Source organism: Lagopus muta, chromosome 3 (genome assembly GCF_023343835.1).
Source record: "Lagopus muta isolate bLagMut1 chromosome 3, bLagMut1 primary, whole genome shotgun sequence".
Taxonomy (NCBI): Eukaryota; Metazoa; Chordata; class Aves; order Galliformes; family Phasianidae; genus Lagopus; species Lagopus muta.
The window spans coordinates 27766697-27790149 of NC_064435.1; the positions used below are offsets into that span (position 1 = coordinate 27766697).

At 36.5% G+C, this 23453-nt stretch overlaps 1 protein-coding gene across 1 annotated transcript; it reads left to right on the top strand.

The window, feature by feature from the left end:
* Positions 1-13491: 13491 nt before the first annotated feature.
* Positions 13492-15224, top strand: LOC125690856 (ras-related protein Rab-22A-like). Its single transcript, XM_048939589.1, has 2 exons — positions 13492-13595; positions 14831-15224. Exons 1-2 carry the CDS (start codon positions 13492-13494, stop codon positions 15222-15224), a joined length of 498 nt encoding a protein of 165 aa, XP_048795546.1.
* Positions 15225-23453: the final 8229 nt, after the last annotated feature.

Here is a 23453-nt window from a genome sequence, read left to right on the forward strand (position 1 = left end):
AAACACATCACACAGCCTTATCAGACTATTCAAGACCTGGCTGATGCCAGAATCAGGTTCTTTAGGTCGGTGCTGTTAGATGCCCTTCTGGTCATAGGACTACAGTTAGAAAAGATGAAATCTTAGATGGTTAAATCAGCCTCTGTATTTAAACACTAGGCAAAAGAATAAAATAACAAAAAAGAACGAGAGAAGGAAATGGAAGCATAGGAGGGTCTTGAAAAAAAATCCTCTTGGTATTGTTGTCATTCATAATTCTAATTGTAATTTTATAATAATAATTTTCCCACCTTCATTCTGAACATGAGTTGCAATGTTACCTCAGGCTCTGTATGACATTAGGAGGAATAGTTTGTTTTTGCTTTGTTTGTACTTCAGAGCTGTTGGACTGTAATTTTCTACACAATTTGTCATGTTCGTGACTACTTCCAAAATTACCATGCAAAGTAAATAAATAAATAAAGTGAGAGATTTGCATCCTACAAACAAAGCCTCCTTGTACTAAACAGAATTGAGGAATTTCACAGAAATACCCTTTCTGCACAAAGAATGACACTGGTTGCTGTGAAAAAAGTACTGCTTGACCACAGAGATACTTCACAAAGCAGTGCTGAATCCCAGCTGACATGATACCCGCCCCATTTCTACGGATAATGAGTCTCTCTGGACTTCTCACAATATTCTTATCTCAGTGTTCTTTCCTATGCACCCTGATTCTCCCAGTTTCCTGTCCCAGGGCACTCACTCAGGTAATTCTGAATCTATTTGTTCCAGTCCTTATCTCAACCTATCACATTTTCACCCTCCTCTTTCCTGCATCCAGTTTCACAGGTGCATTCTTTAACCATCTTCCTGCCAGCCCAATGCACCTTCCTGGGACTCTACATTTCAAAATCCAAGTCTCTGTTCTCATCCGTTGCTCCATAAGACCAAGGGCTGGTTATTTGAAATCTTTATTTCTGCTTCTTCCCCAACACTTCCTGCACTACCAAATGAAATGTATTTGAGTATTCCAAATTAAAGCTTCTGAATCATATGGTCAAAACCCTGTTTTTCCCGTAGCATCATTCTCAGAAATGCTTGAAACGTTATGATGCAAAGATTCAGCTGGAGGCAGGGATGGCATGGAAAAATTCATCACAAACATCTAGAGTCTGCCTGAGCTAAAAGTAACTCAAAAAAGGCATATAGCAAAGAGGATATCTGCCAACATCAGTAGAAGAAAATGCTACTTTCTTTACCTAAAAAAACACCAAGAATGGGGAAAATGGTAAAAGATAAATAGCAAATTCTAAAACACTTGGCATACTAATATGGAGGTGAGATTGAAAAACAGCAATTGTTGTACATTAGTATGGCAATTCATTTTTACATTGCTAAGTGTACAGAAGAGAAAAACAATAAAACCCTTCCGTGCAGCTGTATGATGTGGTTACCTACAAGCCTACATATTGCATCAATGCATGGGTTTGGACAGAGAGTGATAGCTATTGTGAGGGATGTCAAACATGCCCCCAAATATTCAGCTTCAGTCGTAGCTTTCTCCAGATCAGGACAGGGTGCTGCATGCAGCAGTCTCCTTTTGCCAAGTCCCTGCTTCCAGAGGAAGGGAGGCTGGAAGGAGTTTAGGACATATTCAGACATTTTCTCCAGGGTAGGCCAGAGTAGCAATGCCAAGGGCTGGACCTGCCTTTGGGGGTGGTGGCTCCCACCATGCCTGTCCCTTCTGCTTAAGGGAGCTTCTTTCTGCAGCATCTGTAGTGCTTGGCCCTGGACACAGCTACAATTGCTGCTGAATCACAGGACAGCACAGAGATCTTGAGCCCCATGCAGAGAGGTGCTCAGTGCCCTGCTCTGCTGCCTTGCATGGGCCGTGTCACTTCAGGCTTCATGACAAGACCAACGGCTCGAGATGTAAAAGAGTGGGAAAAAAAGTCCTGAAAAATAGAACAAAGAAATGCAGTTGCAATTCAACAAAGATAACTCAGAAAGTGAAAACAAAGATAATTCATCATCAGCCCTTCCTCACATTACTGATGACCCGGCCACTGAACAGACACCAGGCCCTTTATATGGGGCAGGTGATACTTAGTGTAACTGTTCACTAATTCCAGCTCTCTGTTATGTGCTTTATTCAAAAATATCTGCTTTGTTCTTATAAACTGCACAGAATTTCTCTGTGTATGATAAAATTGCCCAAAAAATATTATCCAAGGAGAAAGAGTTATAGAACAAGTATGAAAGCAGTCATGTAAACAAGAAATGAAAGATATAAATTCAGGAAAGATTTCCTTTTAAAATATTTGACTGGCGCAGAAAAACTTAAATTATTCTTATAAATAATGATCAGAAGACACAATTTTATGGTTATTCAAATTTTCTTCACCTCTTTTTCCTACCACCATCTATTAACTTGGTCATATAGAAACCCTGAAAAAACTGCAGTTATTTGAACTGACAGAAAGAGAGAGAACATATTGATGAAGAAGTCTAGAAAAATGTAGAGCTAATCAATTCAGCTACAGAATGATGCTTCCAGGTTAAAATAAATCAACAGTCAATTCATACCATAGAAATCAGTCACAAGATTCAACACTGTTAGTAATATGGGGTCTGATTGTGCATTCTCTGCACATCCTCTTTTAAAGATGTAATTAGGCTTTCTGATGCACTAAAAAAAAAAATTGACATTAGGTCTTCAACAAATTCCAAAGTAAAAAGAGTAGCTAAAATTACTCTGGCCATCCAGACAGCTGATCCAATGACTCATATTTCAAATTCCTCCACATTTTTGCAACAGCAATGTTATTTTATGGAATCAAAAACTGCCAGTTTCCAAAAGCCAATGCCATTTAACGTTTGCATTTGTTTAATTCCTTGACAAATGAAGTTCATGTTCTTAGATACACCCACAAATTCCTCATGTATCTGTTAACATTTGTCTATGAGCACTGTAGTTACACAATTCATTACACAAAGGCATGAATGCACCCTTCAACTGACAAGTCTCTTTCTCCTAGACCAAGAATCTAAGGATGTAAGAGTACGCTGAACCTTTCTTCATCTTGATCTGCACTGAGCTCCATCTAAATTGCTGCTAAAATATTCTCTGAGCCATACCCCAGCTAACCAATAATATTTTTTTTTCACTGACAGAACATCACACCACCTCCTCTTCCAGTCTGTGGCAAAACATTGTAGAGATATCAGCTGAGACAAGAAGCCCCTGAATGCAAATCTTTTGCCAGTTATTCATCACTACTCTCTTACTAGACCTGACTGTAGGTCTGGATAAAACCTCACAGTTCATACTGCAAATAGGAAAGATTGGGACTGTAATGAAATTTACAGTTATTGTGCTGAGTGTTTCTCCCTAAAACTCTACTTGCCTGTGGTGAAAATATTTTTGTTACATATTGTGTGAGATTCATTCCCTGAATGCTTACAATTCCAGTATAAGTCCAATAGCACACATGCAATGGCAAAGTGAAGTCCTAAGAATGAAACCAAAACCTCTCTGAAATAGTTTCTCAGTGTTATACAAAGGGCATTCTTTCAGTCAGTAAAGACAAGGCATTTCAGCTGAGGGTTTGATTCTTCATTTTTCTTTTTTGTATAGTCTCCCATCATTTAATTAATGTCTCCCATAATTTAAGTAATTAGTAATCCTCCTACTGCATTTATATAATATACATCCCATAAATGATCCGCATTTGTAACATCTCTATATTTTCCCTTTTTTTCCATATACTTTAGCACAAAACTTGCTTTCAGAATTCACTGCCTTTGTAAATTAACTGCAAGTCTCTGTTTCAAAGAACCTGCTCCCCGAACTGCAAACTTGCATTTCAGTTCTTTTATTAACATACTGCTTTTGACTGGTGTTATAATACAGACATCCTAATTCATAGCATAATATCGATGACAGATCACAATGCAAGCAGAAAAGTGAAAAGGAAACCTAAGTTTCTGCTTCATATGAGACAGAGCATAAAAATAAAGCAGCCTCTCAGAGATACTTCTGTGAGAATGTTTATGGGCTTTTTATAGTTTTTGAAATCAGACTCTTTATGATAGAGAAGAAATATCTTAAGTGCAGGGCATTTTTCAGCAGGCAGCACAGGTGCATATTCATATATCACTGACATTTCAAGATTTATCATTGCAGACATGTAAATGAGGCACAAGATAAAGCTTTTCCAAATGCAAGCATTGACAACAGCTATGATAATAATAGTGACATTGCTTTAGACAAATTCCTTTGCTATCACTGCTAAATAACGGCAAAGGAGTACAACAACAACAAAGCATCATCTAGAAAGTCAGAATAACTTAGTGCGAGGATAAAAGGATGTAGAAGAACATACCATATTATTTGTGGTATGGGATTAAATCATAGAGCATCCTGAGTTGAAAGGGACCCACCAAATTCAAATCCTGTTTGAGACCCTCATCTGAATGCTTTTGAACTCCAGCACTCAGGCCGTGCCCAATGCCCTGGGCAGCCCATTCCGTGCCCACCGCCCTCTGGTGCAGAACCTGTCCCTAAACCCCACCTGCCACTCCCCTGATGCAGCTCCATGCTGTTTTTTTCCCCTTGAGCCTGGACAAACCAAATACTTCATTTAATTTTTAAAACATTTTTATTTATGGTTTTCAGTAGCCTAAATTAGAATACATTTTAATAGCTATGTGGAAATATATCTGAACTCTAAACAATGAACTAGGTGTAAACCCTTCTTTAGCAAACCACTTTTGGAATCATTCTGAGACAATATTCTGCCCCTTTATATTTATCTGTAGAAAATGTACGCTGAAGTAGTGATAGATTACAGCAGAGTGTCTTAACATAGATGAAAATATCTACAACTTAGTTGATAATCATTTTGAATTTTTGGCTGTCAAGCACAGCAGGATGGGAATACCTGAAAATTTCTTATTGTTGCATCAGCTATGGGATCCAATGCAGATCCAATCCAGATGCAACTGCATGGGAACCCTCCTCAGGTGAACCTGAAAATGGCGCTGTTAATGGAGATGGGACTAAATCCATTCTTAGCACTGCTGAAAGAATTACAATATATGTGGTTTTCTACCAAATCTCTAATGATTTTTCTGTGACAGAGTTGAAAATAGTCTATCCCAATATCCACTGGAGCAAAATCAATTTCAGTAGTAGATGAGTCCTACACAAATTTCTGACAAACACTGACATTGCTCAGTCATATTTTCAGTGTACTATCACAATATTTTTCACTGATTCTCAGTGTTTTCTAATATCCTTGTACTAAGATTGCTTCAATCTGTCAGATTTTTCCTTTCATCATTTCCATTTTTCCTGATCCTGATCTGATAAAGAAAGAATCAGAAAAAATGCAAGGAGAAAGAAAAAGAAAGCAAATGAAATGCAAAAAAGATGAAGAATAACACCTGGCAGGATGAGATCTGAGATCTGAAACTGCAGACACTATCAAACTTAATTTTCTGGATTGCAGAAGAATGAAATCTGACAGGATATCAGGATATTTAGCCCTCCCAGAAGAGTAGTATCCAGTTCCAGGAATGGGAAAAGACAGCAGGGAATATGCTATGTGGTCAAAAGTGACTCAGGGGAATGCTTCTGGGAAGCATAGATGTCCAAAGATAATTTTGACCAAATCTGCATGGGTAAAAGAGTTAGTGCCTGGGATGTTCCTGGGAATAACTCAGAAGATGCATCATTCCCAAGAGAAGCCCACAGTGACTGGAAGCAGAAATTTCTGGGGGCAATATTTAATGGTCAAAGAAGTGTCTGCAAAGAGAACGATTAGTTTTATCAAATAGCTGACAACAATGGAGAGAACAGAAGAAAAAGAAGTATCTGCCGTGCTTGACAAAAGAAATGGCAAGAGAGGAAATATGAGGAAAGAGCCCTAAAAACCTGAAGGAAAAAAAATCAAAATATGAGTATCTGATCTCATAATCTTTTGGCAGATTATCTATTATTTTTAATGAGACCTATCTGCTCCTTAATCCTTGACACTGACCAATGTTATTTATTGAAAATGTCAACTGAATATTAATCCAATTATCACTGAAAGAGTGAGCATACGTTTTTTGACACATATTTTAATTATAACTCTATTAAAGGTTGCCCACAGGCATACTGCATAGTTGAGTAGTCACCATTTATAGATGAATTTTCCAATTTTCTGTAGAACTTTTATTTCCCATTTAGGACTGAGGTCTGAAATACTGCCATTAGCTCTACCATTTAATCTATTTAATAAATTTCTGTTTGGCTTTGGGCCAGACTAAAGCAAAATTACTTTGGCAAACTACTCAATGACCTACTTAATGTGTCTTGCCCTTGTTATTAGTACTTCTGGACATATCGGTAGGGATCAACAACTTCAATTTAAAATTGAAGCCAACATAAATTTTCACCAGAAGTACTATTTCTTGGTAGAATTAGTTTTTCAGGCTTAGCATCCCGGTTTTGCTCTTGTAATATATTTATTTGAAACAAAATCATCAGAAATAGCAGTGTTTTATGAAAGCTTGACACCTTCAAATCAAAGGACACATGGTATTAATGTTTCACCAGCACAGTAAACTGAATTTCCCAAAGTTTTAATTTTTTCATGGAAAGTGTTCCGGCATCAGAGAAGTAGATGTGACCTCAGATGATGACTTATCCAAAAGCTCCTCACTTTTTGTTGCCAGAAGTCACTGCTGCTGTTTTTGCTTCTTAGACAAAGCTTACATCAACTGTGATGTCACACTGCCGGAGTCTCTGCATGTCCCCTGAGTTCACCACATTCTCTGCATTCCTCCTACTCCAAGTATTACTCCAGCCTCATTTAGCCCAACCAAACAGATTAATCTTCCAAAGTTAGAGCTGTCACAAATTCACACAGCTTTACAGCTATACCTATATGTCATTTGAGGAAGCAGAATTCTATATACTCTCTTCTCCCAAAATTACACATAGCACACTCTTGAGAGACATCTATCCAGCTTCTCTTTTAAAAAGAAGAAATGGCAGAAGATACCACAACCTTTTCAATAAATTTATTTCAGTATATAAATTTGTTTAGTATTTAGTATGTTAGTATTGAAGTATTTAAACCAGTTTATTTAAATTAAATGAATTATTATTTACCATTCCTTAGTGTATAACCTATATCCTGTTTGCATCAAATTAAGACTACTGCATGTGCGATACTCTAGCATATAGAAAGAAATTTTTTTCACTTTCATTTGTTCTCCTATATTTTGAAAATAGCTATTTATTATTCCTTCTTGTCATATTCTTCATAATTACAGTCACATTTTTCTAATGTTTCTTCACACATGGGTTCCTGAGTCTGAGATTGTTGTTTTGTCTTTCACATGAATAGCCAATGCCTCATGGAAAGAAAGTACCAAAATCAGACACAAGACTTCTACTCTATTTTTTAGGGTCACATGCAGACTATCCATAAATAATGTTCTAATCTGTGATTACTTTTCAGAATAAGTTTAATTTCCATGGGGTTATAACATACAACACACTTCTTGAATTTCTGCACGCATGATAAAAGTATAAATACTGTGGTCAGCATGATAATTTGCATTATCATGACAGATCACTGCAATGAAACTTTGTGTTTTATATAAATCATCATAATCTTTTTGATGAACACAATGAAAAACATTCCATAATCCCACTTCTACATCTGGCCATCTATATCTGCCATCCTTTAAACACTGTAACAGGTCTTACGTGATTTCAGGAAAATAACAGCCTTTGCTTAAAATTCTATTCATATTATCCTAGCCTAGCTAATCTGTCTCGTTGTCACTTCCCCTTATGGTTCACTGTCTGTGAGCAACGAGTCAGGATTCAGATATTGGTTTTATCAAGGAAGTGTTTTTCCTCAGATCTTAAAGATAGCATTTTTGATAGGCCCTAATATAATGAGGTAAGCAGTAGCATACACTAGCCCTAGGCTGTGAGAAACATCCATGTGGCTTACTTCAATATTAACTTTTTCCTTGAAAACTACCAAGCATGTAAGGAAGATGACTAAGAGGACAGAACAGGAATGGTAGTATTGTGCTTGTCTTGTCAGTATGTATGCTTCAACTTAAGGAAAGCAATGTTTCCATTAGTCAAAAACCTATCTATAGTCTTCGTGAATGTGGAAGCACAGTTTGTCAAAAAGAAAGGAAATTAAAAATTTTAATTATAAAAAAGAAAGCATGGTCAACTATTAAGTTCTGAGGCTCAAAGAAGTATCTTAATAAATATCTTATTTCTGAGAATTTCTAAACAAAGCTGCAGTCACCAACTCGTACCTTTTTGTACTGAATTAGGTATTTCCCTGTAGGATAAGAAAGTGTTTTTGCCAATACTTTAGAAAAAGATCAGTGATGTGATGGAATTTGTTATATCTCCACAAGAGGAGGGTGAAGATTTCCAACCACAGCCTCAATCTATTCAATTTTTTTTTATATGTATATATCCTCAGGCTTGTCAGAAGTGGCAGAAAATGTTAAAAAGTATGAGACCTATTACTTTTATTTAAAATGTAACTTAAAATCTCATAAGGCATGAGGCAGAAAATCTGTAGAAGTGTTTTAAAAATAAACAAGAATTTTCAATGTAGCACCAGTGAAAATATTGTAGGTATAAGAAACTCAATAAAAGCCAATGTACGCTCTAGAGTAAACACAGTGTGCATTTTAAATTTTATGTAATGAAATGTTCCGGAGGCAGAAAAAGATGAAAGAAAAGTTAAAAAAAAAAAAAAAAAAAAAAAAAAGAAGAAATTAAATTAAAAGAATACAAACCAGAACTACTTGATTTGATTGCTCTACAAAGAAAGGAAGATAAATGAGAAAACAAGTGTTCCGTTTTAATAAATACGAAACACTACAAAAATATTTTGCACAGTATCTGATTGAGCTTTCAGTTTCGTAATCATAAGTTTGATAGAAAGAGTAAAAGCTAAGATAGAATTTGCTTCCTATTAACAAAATAACAGAGCAACTAGATCAGTGGTTAAAAAAAAAAAAGTGTAATCCAATCAATTTCTGTTTACCATCTATAAGTATGTGGCACATATTGGTATTTAGACCATCACAGAGATTGAGTCTCTGGTACGGTTATTTATTTTCACCTAATATATAAATCCTTCCTTGTCAGTAGGGTAAAGTGTTCTCGCTTCTCACATCACTATAAAGGCTCTATCTCTAAAATCAATTAGAGAGAAATCTTTTCAAAAGGGGAATGCTGAACCTAATACTGGAAATTTGGAGCACGCAGTCACAAAAATTTTACATAAAATAGACACAAATTGAAAGGTTTGCTTTAGGACACGGAGAAGAGATTAATGTCCCATCATGATAAGACATTTAAATTTAGTAACCTAACTAGAGCCATCATACTATGCAACTATTAAATTGCTAAATAGTAAAGGCTGGGCAGGTTAGAGACACTGGTATTTAGGGCATTTCAGCTTTCCTTTCAACCCGTGTTCCCATATTTTAGCCTTTTCCATTAGATCAGCAAACTTCATGCATAAGTAAGCTGCATAGCTTTCAAACTGATGTACAAGAGGAAGAATTACAGCAGGAGAGTAGGCAGAATGTAAAATAGTGCTGTATTATTGTAGTGTGTCTGCTGTTAGAATACATTAATAACATGACACTGCTTGATACAGTGTATGATACAACAGTAATGAAAAACATAAAAAATCAACACTGTTGTCTGTAGGAAAATAAAATACAAAAATGAAGTATATTTTGAAGCAAAAGTTTTATGATAACAAACCTTTGGATTTAGGCATTTTTGCAAGCAGTAGTTAAAACCTCGATCGTTCTGAACAAAATGCAGATTCTTCCATTGATGGGTACAGGATCAGACTTTTTTTTCTTTTCCAGAGTAAAGTATTGTTCCTACGGAAAATTAATGACCAAAATCCCATTAATTTCATTGAGATCAAAATTTTGTGTCTACTATTAACTTCACTTTTTGTTTGGTACGTCTTTTGGAAGGCATGTTCAACACTGCAAAGCTCTTTAAAGATAAAGAACAGACATAATGAATTCATCATCAAGAAAATAGTTTGACTTTATCTTGGAAGAGCTGAAGAAGAAACTGAGAAAGAGTGGTAAATCTAGCATTGAAATACCAGTGTTCTTTTAAGAGAGAAGGAGAATGGAAAAGAAAACAGAAATTTGTTGACTTAATCTATTGAAAGACAAGAAAGAACAGTGAGAAATTTGTATAAATTCTATTTACCATACATTAACACTAAATAGACAGCTAAAAATCATACAGTAAAGCACTTGAGAAACAAAGCATGTCAAGAAGGGAATGGCAAGTTATTTCACTTATTGTAACTGCTCAACAACATACAAGACCCCTTTGTGGTAGCAACATCATCCATCTCTCTGTCAAGTGCATTCCTGGGATTTTTGGTGTATATGATCTTACACAAACTCATACCAATCAAAACTCTCCCTTGCTAAATTTTCTTAGATCTTCTTTGGCATGATGTCTGGAAAAAATATGCTACCAACTGAATGACAGATAGGGAGATGGGCAAAACTGGGGTGGAGCAAGATGAGGAGGGAGAGGCAGAATGAGCAGAACCCATTTAAGTCTCCCGGGATAGAGGATGAGGAAAGTAGGATGATCAGCTGACAGAAATTATTTGGCCCATAGAAATCTTCAGCTTTTGGCACACTGGTTTTTACCAGGGTCAGAGGCAAAATCCTCTCCCTGAAAAATATTTTTTTCCCTGTGCCAAGGACAAACCAACACTGTCAGTATAAACTCTCCTGTCTCGGATATGTATTCCATTACACAAATGGCAGGAGATAACATGTATACATCTCTGAAGATGTAAACATTCTAAACTCTTAAATCTTCAACCACAAAATGATATCTTTGTACCATTAGCAAGAAGGGAGAACAAGATGCTTAGAGGTGGCAGAGACTGGTCACATTACCCGCTTCAGCTTCTTTGTAAGGATCTGGGTATCATACAGGTAGTGATTCAGTCAGGGCAGCATGGAATTTACTGCTAGCCACAGAGTGGACAGTGGATTAGGTAAAGCTACTGCAAAGTAGACATCTGCCATGGTTCAACCACTGTCAGTGCTGAAATCAGAGTGCCAGGAAAAAAGAGTGCAACTTAAGTTAGACATACATCAACCTAGGAAATACCGTAGAATCACAGAATCACAGATTCATGCCATTGTGCCGCATGTGTTCTTGTGAACCCAAAGTGTTGATAAAAATAATAGCCCATACTGCTTTTTCAAATTTGCAATCACAGGCAACTTTTTTTGGTGTTCCCATGCAAACTGTAACATCTATCAATAAAGAACTCTTTTAAATTAATAAACTTGTTCCCATGAGCACACAGTGATAATGTTAAAGTATCTATAGGTTTGTGAAAACATTAAGGTATCTCTAGATCTTCAGTGTCTCAGGGGCTGAGTACTAGATCTGAAAGGTTGATCTGTTCTGCCTTGTGCTCACTCTGCCTTTGGGATATTTTCTTGACACAAAACAAAGTGGAATACTTTTCCATATAGCCGGCATCTCAGTGCAATTTATTTGAAACTTTTGAAAAGAGTGAGGACTGAAACTCAAAGTATGCTTATTGAATTATAATTTATGAGTAACATATTACCCAGGTGTTTTGGACAAGATAGTGAAAGGGTAAATCAGGAAATATGACACACGGCTTTCCATTAACCCCCTGGCATTGGCAATTTGAAGCTCCCCTTACTAAAGGCTAATCCATTTTGCTGTAGTGCTTAGCATTTTAAAATCTCAGCTCCTTGTGTCAAAATATTTATATGCTTTAATGTATTAGAAAGGCAGGTAGCAGTTTTGATCCCATTGATATTTTACACTTTGTCATACCCAATCCCAACAAACATCAACACAAAGCCTACGTAATAAAAAATATAGCTCTTTAGTATATAAGAATGAACAATTTCAGCCCATTTTAAGACAAATCAGAGTTCTGTAAAAAATGCTAAGTACTCACAGTAAAACTGAAATTTAATTCACCTACGTTCTAGCTAATACCAATAGTGACATCACTTGTGAAAATGGGTTTTCATTGTTGTTTGGAAAGACTTGGTCATAGCAGAAGCCTACTTACTACTTTTTCCTACTTATTCCTTGCTGAAAATATAATTTTGCAACATTCCGCTATGACATTTTACAATATGTATTATTTTCCTTAATGAAATATATGTGCCTCACTTTAAAACAAAATCATCTGTTAGGAAAGCATCTACAAGCTGAGTCAGTACACAAGGTCTCATATCTCACTTTTGTTACAGGTTTTTCTGAAAGGAAGTAAGGAAGATAATAATCTGAATATCATTTGTGCTGTTATGCCCTTTAACACCACAAGAAGCAGAAAAAGGGTGCCCTACTGTCTCTATTAGAAAAATAAAGATTATGATTCAGAGATACTCTCCCTAACATAGACTACGTTACCCTTGGTTCCAGACTACCATTCCTCTTTCCCACACAAGTAAAAATCAGATGAGCACATAGAGTTGATATGAGTTTTCTGCAAAGTGGCTATCTCAGCAAGCCGTGCTTTGATGATTTTCATTTGTTTTCTTTGTATTGGATATTTTAATGTCTCTCATTTAAGCTTATGAAAATCTCATGTCACTGAAAATTCCCCAGTTAATAAAGATGACAATCATCTGCTTAGGATAGAGCTGTTCTTATGATGAATTTCTTCTGCAGCCTGCAGAAATTACATCAATTATTAGAAAACGAAGGTGTCATTTGAGTCACTGATGTGGCAAGCAGATGCTGCCTTCAAGTGACTGCACTCATTCTTAGAGCTGCAAAAGAGTTTGCTAGTATTTGCCTGTTTTCTCTCAAAGAAGTCATGTTTAATATTGCAGAATTCCCATCTCTCAAGTAACATCTGTGTGACTTACAGATAGATTCAAAGGCAACAGGAGCATCTTTGATTATGTCTACAACATCTATAGCATTCAAGTTTGTTTTCACTGGGAGGAATAAGGTATTGGTATCTATACCATTGAGTACACTGCATGTAGAGCATACCTACACAGCAGTCAGTTTTATAGTGCTGTCAGCATCTTTAAGTCTAATTCACACACTCATTGTCCTACAAAGTACAAATAATCAATGTTCTCTGAGAAACCTGAAAAAAGCTCCACACTTACAGCTTGTCAGCTTTCCAAAATACTTAAAACAAATCCAAGGAATTTTCAGGTAAGTGCACACTGCATGCATCTACTCCTTTATATCCTTTGTTGTTGTCAGCGAATAGTGACAGTACTGGACAGAAGAAAAAATACTAGATAGCAGCTTGCATCTTCAAAATACACTCAAAGGATTACAGTTTTATCTGCCCATTCTGAATAAATTTACACAACAGAGAATGAAAAATAAAATATTGCTGTGTGTCACAGACTTTATGAGACCCTTCTTCAAAGGGTTCCAACATGGTGAAAACAGCTAAGCTTTACACTATCAGATTTCTGAAGCAGCAAAACTGTATGTCTGAGGACACAGCTGGGAAGCCACACTTCAGGAAAACCATAACAAGGTATGTAAAACCTACCCTGTAAGAAAGAGCAAATCTCTTTGACATCAAATTGCAAGCACAAGATGGTATGATGTTTTTCTAGTGTACTTTGTATTGAATTTCCAAGACAAGTAAACTTAATGAGAACAGAAGGGGCAACTGGAAAGTGAAAAGGATCAAAGGACAAAAGAAGTAATAGCACAGTAAAAACGTTGGTGTTCTTAATACCTCTGAAACCTACAGACCAGATTAAAACTAGAACAGAATGAACAGATGCTGTACATACTGACAATTATACCTGATATGCTAGCCCATATAACATGAGGTGCAATATCATAAAGCCATAAAATAAAATGCAATATTGTAGAAAAGTACTGAAAATATGTTACATCTGGGGAAGCATGTTTGGGTTCTTTTTATAGGGTTTCATCTTATATATTGAATTAAGGAAAATAATACTGAAGTAAACTCCAAGGGAAAAAAAGATAGGGCAAATGTAATTAATCAAGCCACAATCACAATTTTCCTTACATAAACAAAGGAGTAAAATTCCATATTTTTAAAATACATTGTACTACAATGTTAAAAGTTGCTCCTTCACAAATTTAAATTCTATGGTAATGTTGAGGGACTGACTAGCATAATATTAAGAACAGAATTCAAAGCAGATGAAAAAATTACAATTTGACACAATTTTCACAAGAGTTTGGATGCAGGATGATTTAAATTGGATCACTGATTTCATTTGTGAGTACAGTTTTGAGTAAAGCCAAACTAGAACCTTTGCTTTTGCAAACTATATAAATATGTGTATGTTGGATAAAGATATGAAATTTTTCAATATAAACTCGTGCAGGTGTACCCATACGTCAAATTAAAAAAAATTTGAATGCATTTGTCTTTATTTGAAAGTTTGGCCCTTCAAACTATTGTTGTGTTTATAAAGGAGTGAAAGGTTGCCTAAACTCTTTCTTTAAGAACATTCATTTTCATATTGTGTCATTTTAGAAGGTCTTCATTTTGGTTCATTAGAAAGTGTGTGTCACATGGTGGAGAAATATTTGGAGAACTGCCAACAGAGCATGTGAATTAATATACAATTCTGAGCAAATTATAAATTAACTTCAGTTCCAGTTTGTTTTGTTTATTTCTATAATCTATAGTGTGTTGTTATTGTGACATTACACTGTGTTATGATTCAGCAAATAGCAAATGAATTTTTATTTTTTTTTAAATGTGGCCTATTTTTTCTCCAGCCTTAACACCTTTAATGATCTTCTCCACATTGGTGAGCAGCAGGATATAGCTGGACAGGAGCGATTTCATGCTTTAGCCCCAGTGTACTATAGAGGGTCAGCAGCTGCCATTATAGTTTATAACATCACAAAAGAGGAAACTTTCTCAACATTAAAGAACTGGGTTCGACAACATGGACCTCCAAACATTGTAGCTATTGCAGGAAATAAATGTGATCTTAATGACGTAAGGAAAGTCATGGAAAAAGATGCTAAAAACTACTCAGATTCCATTCATGCAATATTTGTAGAGACAAGTGCAAAAAATGCAATAAACATTAATGAACTTCTTACAGAAGCAACGCTTCACCTCTGGTCTGTTTGTCCAAAACCTGAACCAGAAAGTTATCATTAATGGATTCCAGGAGCCTCCTGGACCTCTTGCAGCTTGCCATGTGGTCTTTCCAACAGATATCCAGACAGTTGAAGGCCCCCCACCAGGATGACAGCCTGTGAGCATGATGCCTCCCACACCTGAAGCATTAAAGCCTCGTCAACAGTTTCCCCGTGATCAGGTGGCCTGTAGTATACCCCTATCACCAGCTGGCCTTTATCAGTCCTGTCCCTAATTCTAACCCACAGGCTCTCAACCTGTTGCTGACGTCTCTCAGAGGGAGTTCCTTGCAGTCTATCTACTCTTTGACACAGAGTTCTTGGGACCATTGCTTTTTAACATCTTTATCAATGACATCGATGATGGAATCCAAGTGCAAGTTTGCTGATGACACTAAGTTGAGTGGTGTGGTTGACAGTGGAAGGAAGGGATGCCATTCAGAGGGACCTCAACAGACTGGAAAGGTGGGCCTCAATGAACCTAATGAGGTTCAACACAGCAAAGTTCAAGGTTTTGCACTTGGTCCAGAGGAATCCCAGGCATTTATACAGACTGGAAGGAGTGGTCCTTGACAGCAATCCTGCAGAGAAGGACCTGGGGGTCCTGATGGATGAAAAACTTAACATGAGCCAGCAGTGCATTCTTGCAGCTTGAAAAGCAATGGTATCCTGGGCTCCACTCAGAACAGAGGTGGCCAGCAAGGACAGGGAGGAGATTGTCCCCCTCTACTCTGCTCTTGTGAGGCCCCATCTGGAGTACTGTGTCCAGGTCTGGAAGCCCCAGTAAAAAAAAGAAGGAGAGCTGTTGGACAGGATTCAGAGGAGAGCCACAAAGATGATCAGGGGACTGGAGAATTGCCCTTACAAAGACAGACTGAGGGAGCTGGGCTTGTTCAGCCTGGAGAAAAGAAGGCTGCTGGATAACCTCACTGCAGCCTTTCAGTACCTAAAGGAAGCCTATAAACATGAGGGGAGTCAACTTTTGAAAGGGTTGATAACAGCAGGACAAGGGGAAATGGTTTTAAGTTGAGGGAGGGAAGATTTAGGTCGGATGTCAGGGGAAAGCTCTTTACAGAGAGAGTGGTGGGGTGTTGGAACAGGCTGCCCAGAGAGGCTGTGGATCCATCCATGGAGGTGTTCAAGGCCAGATTGATGGGGACCTGGGCAACCTGGCATAGTATTAAACAGGGAGGTTGGTAGCCGTGTCTGTGACAGGGGATTTGGAGATTCATGGTCCATGAGGTCCCTTCCAACCTGGGCCATTCTGTGATCCTGTGATTCTGTATGTATTTTCAGTTTTGAATCATTCAAGAATCCACACGTATGCCTCTCTATGCATAAGACAATTAAACATAAATTAAACTTTTAAAAATTGCTGAAACTGAAAAAGCTCAATAGTAGCTAGTCTAAATCCTTATGATCCATTCTTGTTTTCCTCAAGCACTTTAAAAATTCAGTTGACCAGAAATAAAACAATTGCAAGCTTCAGCTAGTCCTTCCTTTATTTTATTTCAGTGTTTTTACTTGCATTAAGCATGTGGTTTATTCTTTACTGTTTATGACATCCCATTAATATAAATCCCTTAGAATAAGGTCTCTAGTATCAGCACTTAGCAATAGGTCTCATATAAATGATTCATTTTTTTCCTTCTTTTCCATCTACTATTAATTTACCATTAATCCCCTTTTTCCCAATTAACAAACAAAACACTCTAGTTCACATTCTGCTTAAACAGAATGTTGGGGGAAGATACGCAATATGGTAGGCATACGACATTTTCATTGTAATAAAAAGTTATTAAACCTCAGTGTCTGCTGGAAAAGAACATTTTTTTAAATGTTCTATTGACTTTAATTGGAAAACAAAAGCTTAGCTAGTAAAGTCCTTTGGAAGAAGAAGATTATTAGATTGAGTTTTTCAATTAGGAAACCAAGAATTTCTTACAAACCATTTTTATCAGATGGCATTTACTCAGAAAGGGATATTTGCTCTTACCTTCATGGAAAAAAAAATCACAGAATGTAAAAGAATTGGTTAGACTTCCTGTAAGAGTGCAATGCAACTGAATAAGAATCTTCCAGAACTTTAACATATTTGATAACCTCATACTTCATTAAACACTCCTTAACTACAGACTTCCTTGGAAATTGTCTTATTTTGAATCAGTTGTTCAGCTCATAGTTTAGACGTAAAATACTCACTTTAAGAAAACTAGAGACTGCATGGCCAGACGTGAGTGTTCTGTTCACAAACTTTCATTAATTACTTGTGGATTTGTGCGACTGAGACAGGCTCTGACTTATTCAGTTCTGGAAACAAATATGTATTCAAGAGAGTCATCACAGTATGTGCTTGAGACACCAAAGTATATGACGCACCAAGGCAATGACACAAGCCCACCTGATGTGAAACACATCTTTCCAGATCAGAAATCTGGTCCTGATACTGCTGGGTCTAGTATCACTGCAGTTTTTGAAGCAAGAGAGAACAGATGGGAGAAATAGGAACCCAAGGAGCTGGGAAGGCGCAAACAGGTTTGGGAAGCAAAGGGACATGTCAGCATGGGTTTTTGAAATTTGGATTTATAGAACCAAAGGACAAACTAAGAGTCTCACTCAGCTTGTAGGGAAATAAGAAATAACACTGTTCCAAAGACCTACAGCCTATATAATTAAGATAAAAATAGGCAGGAAGAGCAGCCAGGGAGCAATAGACTCAAGATCGTCAATACAATAGCTGAGTTCATTGCAGACTCTAGGTTTTGCAAATACTTATTCAATACGCAGTTTACCAAACAGACCATCTCTGATGAGAACATATTAGTAGGCATCAGCAGCTGCTTGCACTAAGCTTGGTTTTTTGTTTTTTTTTTAACATTATGATGAGTTATGCTTTTGCCAGTTTGATCACAGAATTCCAAATAGATTCCTCTAAAAAAAGTAATATCCAGCTTTGGCAACAGTCCATTTAGCTCATGCCTGCTATGTGCTATATCAAATCTGCTTCAGTACATTTTAATTTTAGACTTTGTTGCACTTTTTTTTTTCTTTGAGGATATCAATTTTTCTCCCTTTCAGTTCCAGTAATTTTCAGTTACACCAACTTTTTCGAAACAATGGAAAAGAGATTATTCCTCCACTGATGCATTTTTTAGCAGCTTCAAAGACCAAAGCCAAAGAGAATTCACAGGAGGACTTATAAGTAGTGTAGGAAGCATTACAACAAGCAGTGCTCTTTAAGAATTATCAAAGTCTCAAAAAAGATCATTTTTTTCCTTTTTTTTTTTTTTTTTTTTTTTTAAGGAAAGGAAGAGGTATATGTTCTTAATTAACACTAGATTTTGACTTTGTTACAGCTCCAAAAGTTGGAGTTATTCAACATGGAAAGGGCATAAAGCAGTTTAAATACTTTCCATTCTGTTGAAAATATGCTATGAATTTTTCCCCATTAATCTTTCCTTAAATTCTTCACTAAATATAGCATCAACCTAAATTAGGTACACTCCACAATGCTGCTCCATATAGATCGATCCAATCTAACTCTTAACAGATTTATACTAGCATAGTTCTTCAACCTGGCCATCGTGCAATACTAATGAGCCTGAAAGGAGATATTATAGTACCTGAGAGAGTGTTTAATGTGCATTTGCATGACATTGTTTTGTATATATGTTCTCCATGAGATTCCTGGATCAGGCAATGACATAAATAAGTTTGCTTTTAGCATCACATCACCTTCTGAGAGTGTGCATGTACATAAGGAAGATTACTTTTTCTCTTTTCACAGCTTTATATCACTTGCAGCCATATGTAGTCTGTCTGAATAATCAAACACTCCCTTTAGTACATATATCTGTTCTTCAGCATTTAATCATTTCCTGTGTTCCTCACAGGCTGGAAATAAGTCAGTGGAGTCTTAGCCTCGAGTATGATGGAAGTCTCAGTTCTGATTCGTAGTTCAGATCCTTTAATCATACAAATAATGAAGAATAACAACAGGCAGCAAGATTTTATGGTTACACTGAGTTGCAATGTCAATTTTGATTGGAAAAAATAATGTAATGGGATTTTCTTGAGGTTTTTGACATGCAATGACATTCTAGCTGTCAAACAATGTTAAGCTTGTGTTTTTATGTCAACTGTTTATTCAGAACTTTAAAACATATTTTTTTAAAGCAAAAGTAAATCACATTTTTACAGGCAAAGGACCAGTGATCTGCATGAAAGCAAAATGTTGCAGCAGAGAGTAACTGAGAGTAAACTGAAAGCAAATTCAAATTTTTAAATTCAAAACACATTAAGAACAGAGGGAAGTCGACAAATATAAAATATACATTTGATTTAACCAACAATATTCTTTAATCTAAAGAAATCGTATAGCATTTTAAGGTAGTAATATAAATTCCACAGCACGCAAACCCCATGATAGCTTCACTAAGAAATAACCAGCTGACATCTCGGAGTAACAAGTACTCCATGCCTAGACATTAAATAAGGATATGCCTTTGCTGCATTCTGCCATGCAGGGTGTATGTCCTCAGGCCAGCCATAAATATGAAAGCATGAGTGCCAAAAGCAGCCAAGCAGCCTGAAACATCGCATGACGTTCACTTGTACTGTGCTTAGTCTGCTGCGGGAATGCAAGTTCATTTACAGCTACCCTCATCTGCCTTGTCACACACAGAATACAGACATTGCTTCTTGAAACACATATTTTTCACGCTTAATTACAAAAGCAAAACACAGTTCCTTTCCAGATATTTGTTTATGATTAAAATGTACAGGGTTTTCCAAAACTGATATTTTAGTTTCTTTAATGTAAAGAGAATAAGGGCATCATTGTCATTTCATATCAACAGTTTGACACAAATCATAATTTTTTTAATGCTGCATTTTTATCTAAAATGAAGCAGTGTTCCATGTCAAAATGAAAATTGTCTTTTCATTTCCAAATGCCAATTCAAAGCCAAACTTTTTTTTTTTTATATTTCATGCTGAGACAATCTATATTTTCACTATATTTGACATGTTCCTGCAAAACTTTTTGTTTCAGCAAGATACTCTTCAGCAGAAAAATCTTCAGCACAAAAGGCCAACCAAATACCTACAGTAACATCAATGGACCGCTACTGTTCTGATGAACTGCCACGGTAACGCATTAATAAATGGCTCTGTGGTTGATTAGCCAGGGTCATTACAGAGCCTTTACAATTTGGTTAATTAGTCAGCCAATGTTATCATGGATGCCAGAAAAAATGGATAAAATTCCTTCTCAGCTTCATATTCTAACAGATTTTCTCCTCCATGGTTTTTCTCCTCGTACTTCTACTTAAAGTAATATAACAGGTTAATACTTGGTATGAATGTTGAGAACTTCAGTCTAAACGTGTTTGCAAATATCATTACATCTCAAATACCATTTCATTATAGAATATAATGATGACTAATAGATGTGAAAGAGGAATCATAGCTGCTTCATTTTCTAACTACAAAATACATAGGAAAATGAGGAACGTAGCTCATCCATTGACATTCAGAAGACTATGAAGGGATATAATTGGTACTTACTAAACAGATTAGTATAAAGTAATCAAGTGTCAGTGAACATACATAATTTACTGTTGCCACTTAAAGTGGCCAAATTCTTTTTTATTCTCATAAATGTACAAGCAATTGCAAGCAAACGATGATATTTAGCATACAGTTTCCTTGGAAGGATTTATTACTTAATCAACTTCTGTCTGCAAAATCTCTGTCACGAGTCAAAAAAAACAAATGTTCACATTGAGTTTCAGACTGGCTTAGCTTTTAACCTACATTTTGCTTTCCTCTTTTTCTGTTACCATCCGCATATACACTCTTCAAGCAGGTGCTTATTTATGCTTTGAACACAGGCTTGTTAGCACAGCCAGCTGTGGAGTTAAAAGCAGAAGCAAAGTTTCCTTTGGCTTGGAAATTGTCCACTTCTCTTGAAACCCATGAATGTAGACACAGTGGGAGTCTCGGGCAGCTGCACACAACAGAGCTCGAGAAGTTCCTTTTGCTGAAAAAGAGTGAATTTTACCTCACACAGAATCAATTTCTGTGAAATCTCAGGCTTTCAAACCAGTGAACATGAGCTACTTTTGTGTCAAGAATACTGTGCCTGACCATTTTCAGGTCTCTCTGTTAGGTAAAAAAAAAAGGCTAAAAGCTTCAAAATCAGTTTACATGGAAAACACCTACCTCCTTCTCTGCTCATTTAAGAAAAAAAAAAAAAAAGGAAAATTACTTGGAGGTTTAGTGATCTAAAAGGAAGTCCAAATGTGGAAATGAAATACGTATTTGAAACTTCTAGTACATCAATATTTTCTCAGATTCCTTCTAAAATCTGTGTCCCTATAACAATTACTAAAGTGCCTCACTCATCTTTTATATAAAAGTCTTACATTGATTTTGTTTCTTCTTTCAAACATTCAGTGCTCAGAAACTGTACCAGAGAATATTTTGCTAGAAAACAGGCTAGGCTACCTTTAGTTTTGAAACTGTGTAAAAGAATACCTGATTCTGGAAAGTAAGAAATAGCAAGCAATTATTTCACCCTGCTCAGAGAGGACAGTTGCAAATTACTTCTGCAGAAGGCTTTCTAATCTGTAGGTAATACTAACTGAATCTGAAATATAGACACGATCCTGAAAACACACACCAGAATTTAAAATCCTTTTTCTCCTAGAAAGCAGCACAATGGCACGCTAAGCTCCACACCCCACTGATGCTTCCCTGCTTGTGCTTATTCTGTTGAGTCTCATTTGAGCCCCTAAATCTCCCGCAGCACAATGGGATGGCTACAAGCAGCAGGGAAGAAACGTGGACCCCATACAAACCCTGGTTAATGATCTCATGAAGCCTGCAGGGGACTCCAGAAAGACTTCCAACTTTGAGGTGTTTCAAGCTGTTGGCATTTTTTTAACTTCTTAAGGGCAAATAGTATTTCAGAAAGCATCTTCTTCAAGTGTTTTAACCACAAATGCCTAATTGTTCCTTTAATTTATTCCATCCATAAAGCACAGGAAGTCCACATCTTTCCAATTTGTTGTGATAGTAAGCATCACAAGACTCAGCTGTTTGAGGAAATTCTGAACTGTGAAGAGCTACAAAACCTGGCATCACTGATTAGATCTTCTGAGACATTTCCATTCAGACAAGACTTACTACAGAAGAGCCTAGCTTAATATTTTAATCAAGTACTGAAGCTTTCCCTGAAAAAGGTTACACACCTTTTCTTATGTGCTGCCTTATTCTTCACTATGAAGAATACAGAATGCAGCACACCAAAAGTTTGACAAAAGCAGCAATACCAGTGCTTTCAAGTTATTCATACCTTAAAAAAAAAAATGTTTTTGAATGTATGTTTATGCTTCTAAAAGGAAACATAGAATGTGTAAGAAATAGATCATATTTAGTCTGAAATGGTTTGTCTACCACAGGCATTCTGGACAATTAAATGCCTATTTATTGGGATCACTGCCAAAAGAACAGATTCAATTAAATGAATTGCAATGACTCCTAATAACAGTTAACTGGCCCTCCTAATACATCTAAATAGTACATCTGGTCCACTCTGCCAGCCTATTGGTGGTTCACTTGCATAGAATTTGCTAACATAAATGGCTTGCCGTGAAATCCTTTTTTGTTGTTTTATTGCTGAATATCTGCTACTGAGTAGATCTAAGTTTGACTGGTGATATCTTTCAAAATTTGTTTGCACCCACCTTTGTCATCTATTGTGAGAAACTTCGTGAGAAAACAAGGAGGAATAAAAAAGCAGTAGCTGTGAAAAATGAACAGTTAGTCATTTTTCAAGGAATACAAGCAACGTCAAAAATGAAGGAATAGTCTCTAAAGAGAGAGTCCTCCATCACACCCTGTGAGTGAAGTGTCATCAGTCAGAGAAGAAAATGTACTAAAGGGTAGAAGATTTTTCAACTTCACGTCTTAAATCAAAATATGAAAAAAGAAAATATCAAAGAAGGGCAACAAAGCTGGAGAAGGGCTTGGAGGATATGCCCTATGTGGAGCAACATAAGGAACTGGGGCTGTTTAGTCTGGGGAAGAGGAAGCTGAGGGAAGATCTTATTGCTCTATTCCAATATCTGAAAGGTTTTTATCTCTCATGTGTGAGTGCTTCATCAAAATTAAGTTTCATACCCAGAATTTAGATGATGACCCTAGAATTTATGTTATTCTGGGCATCCAAACAATACATCCTTGA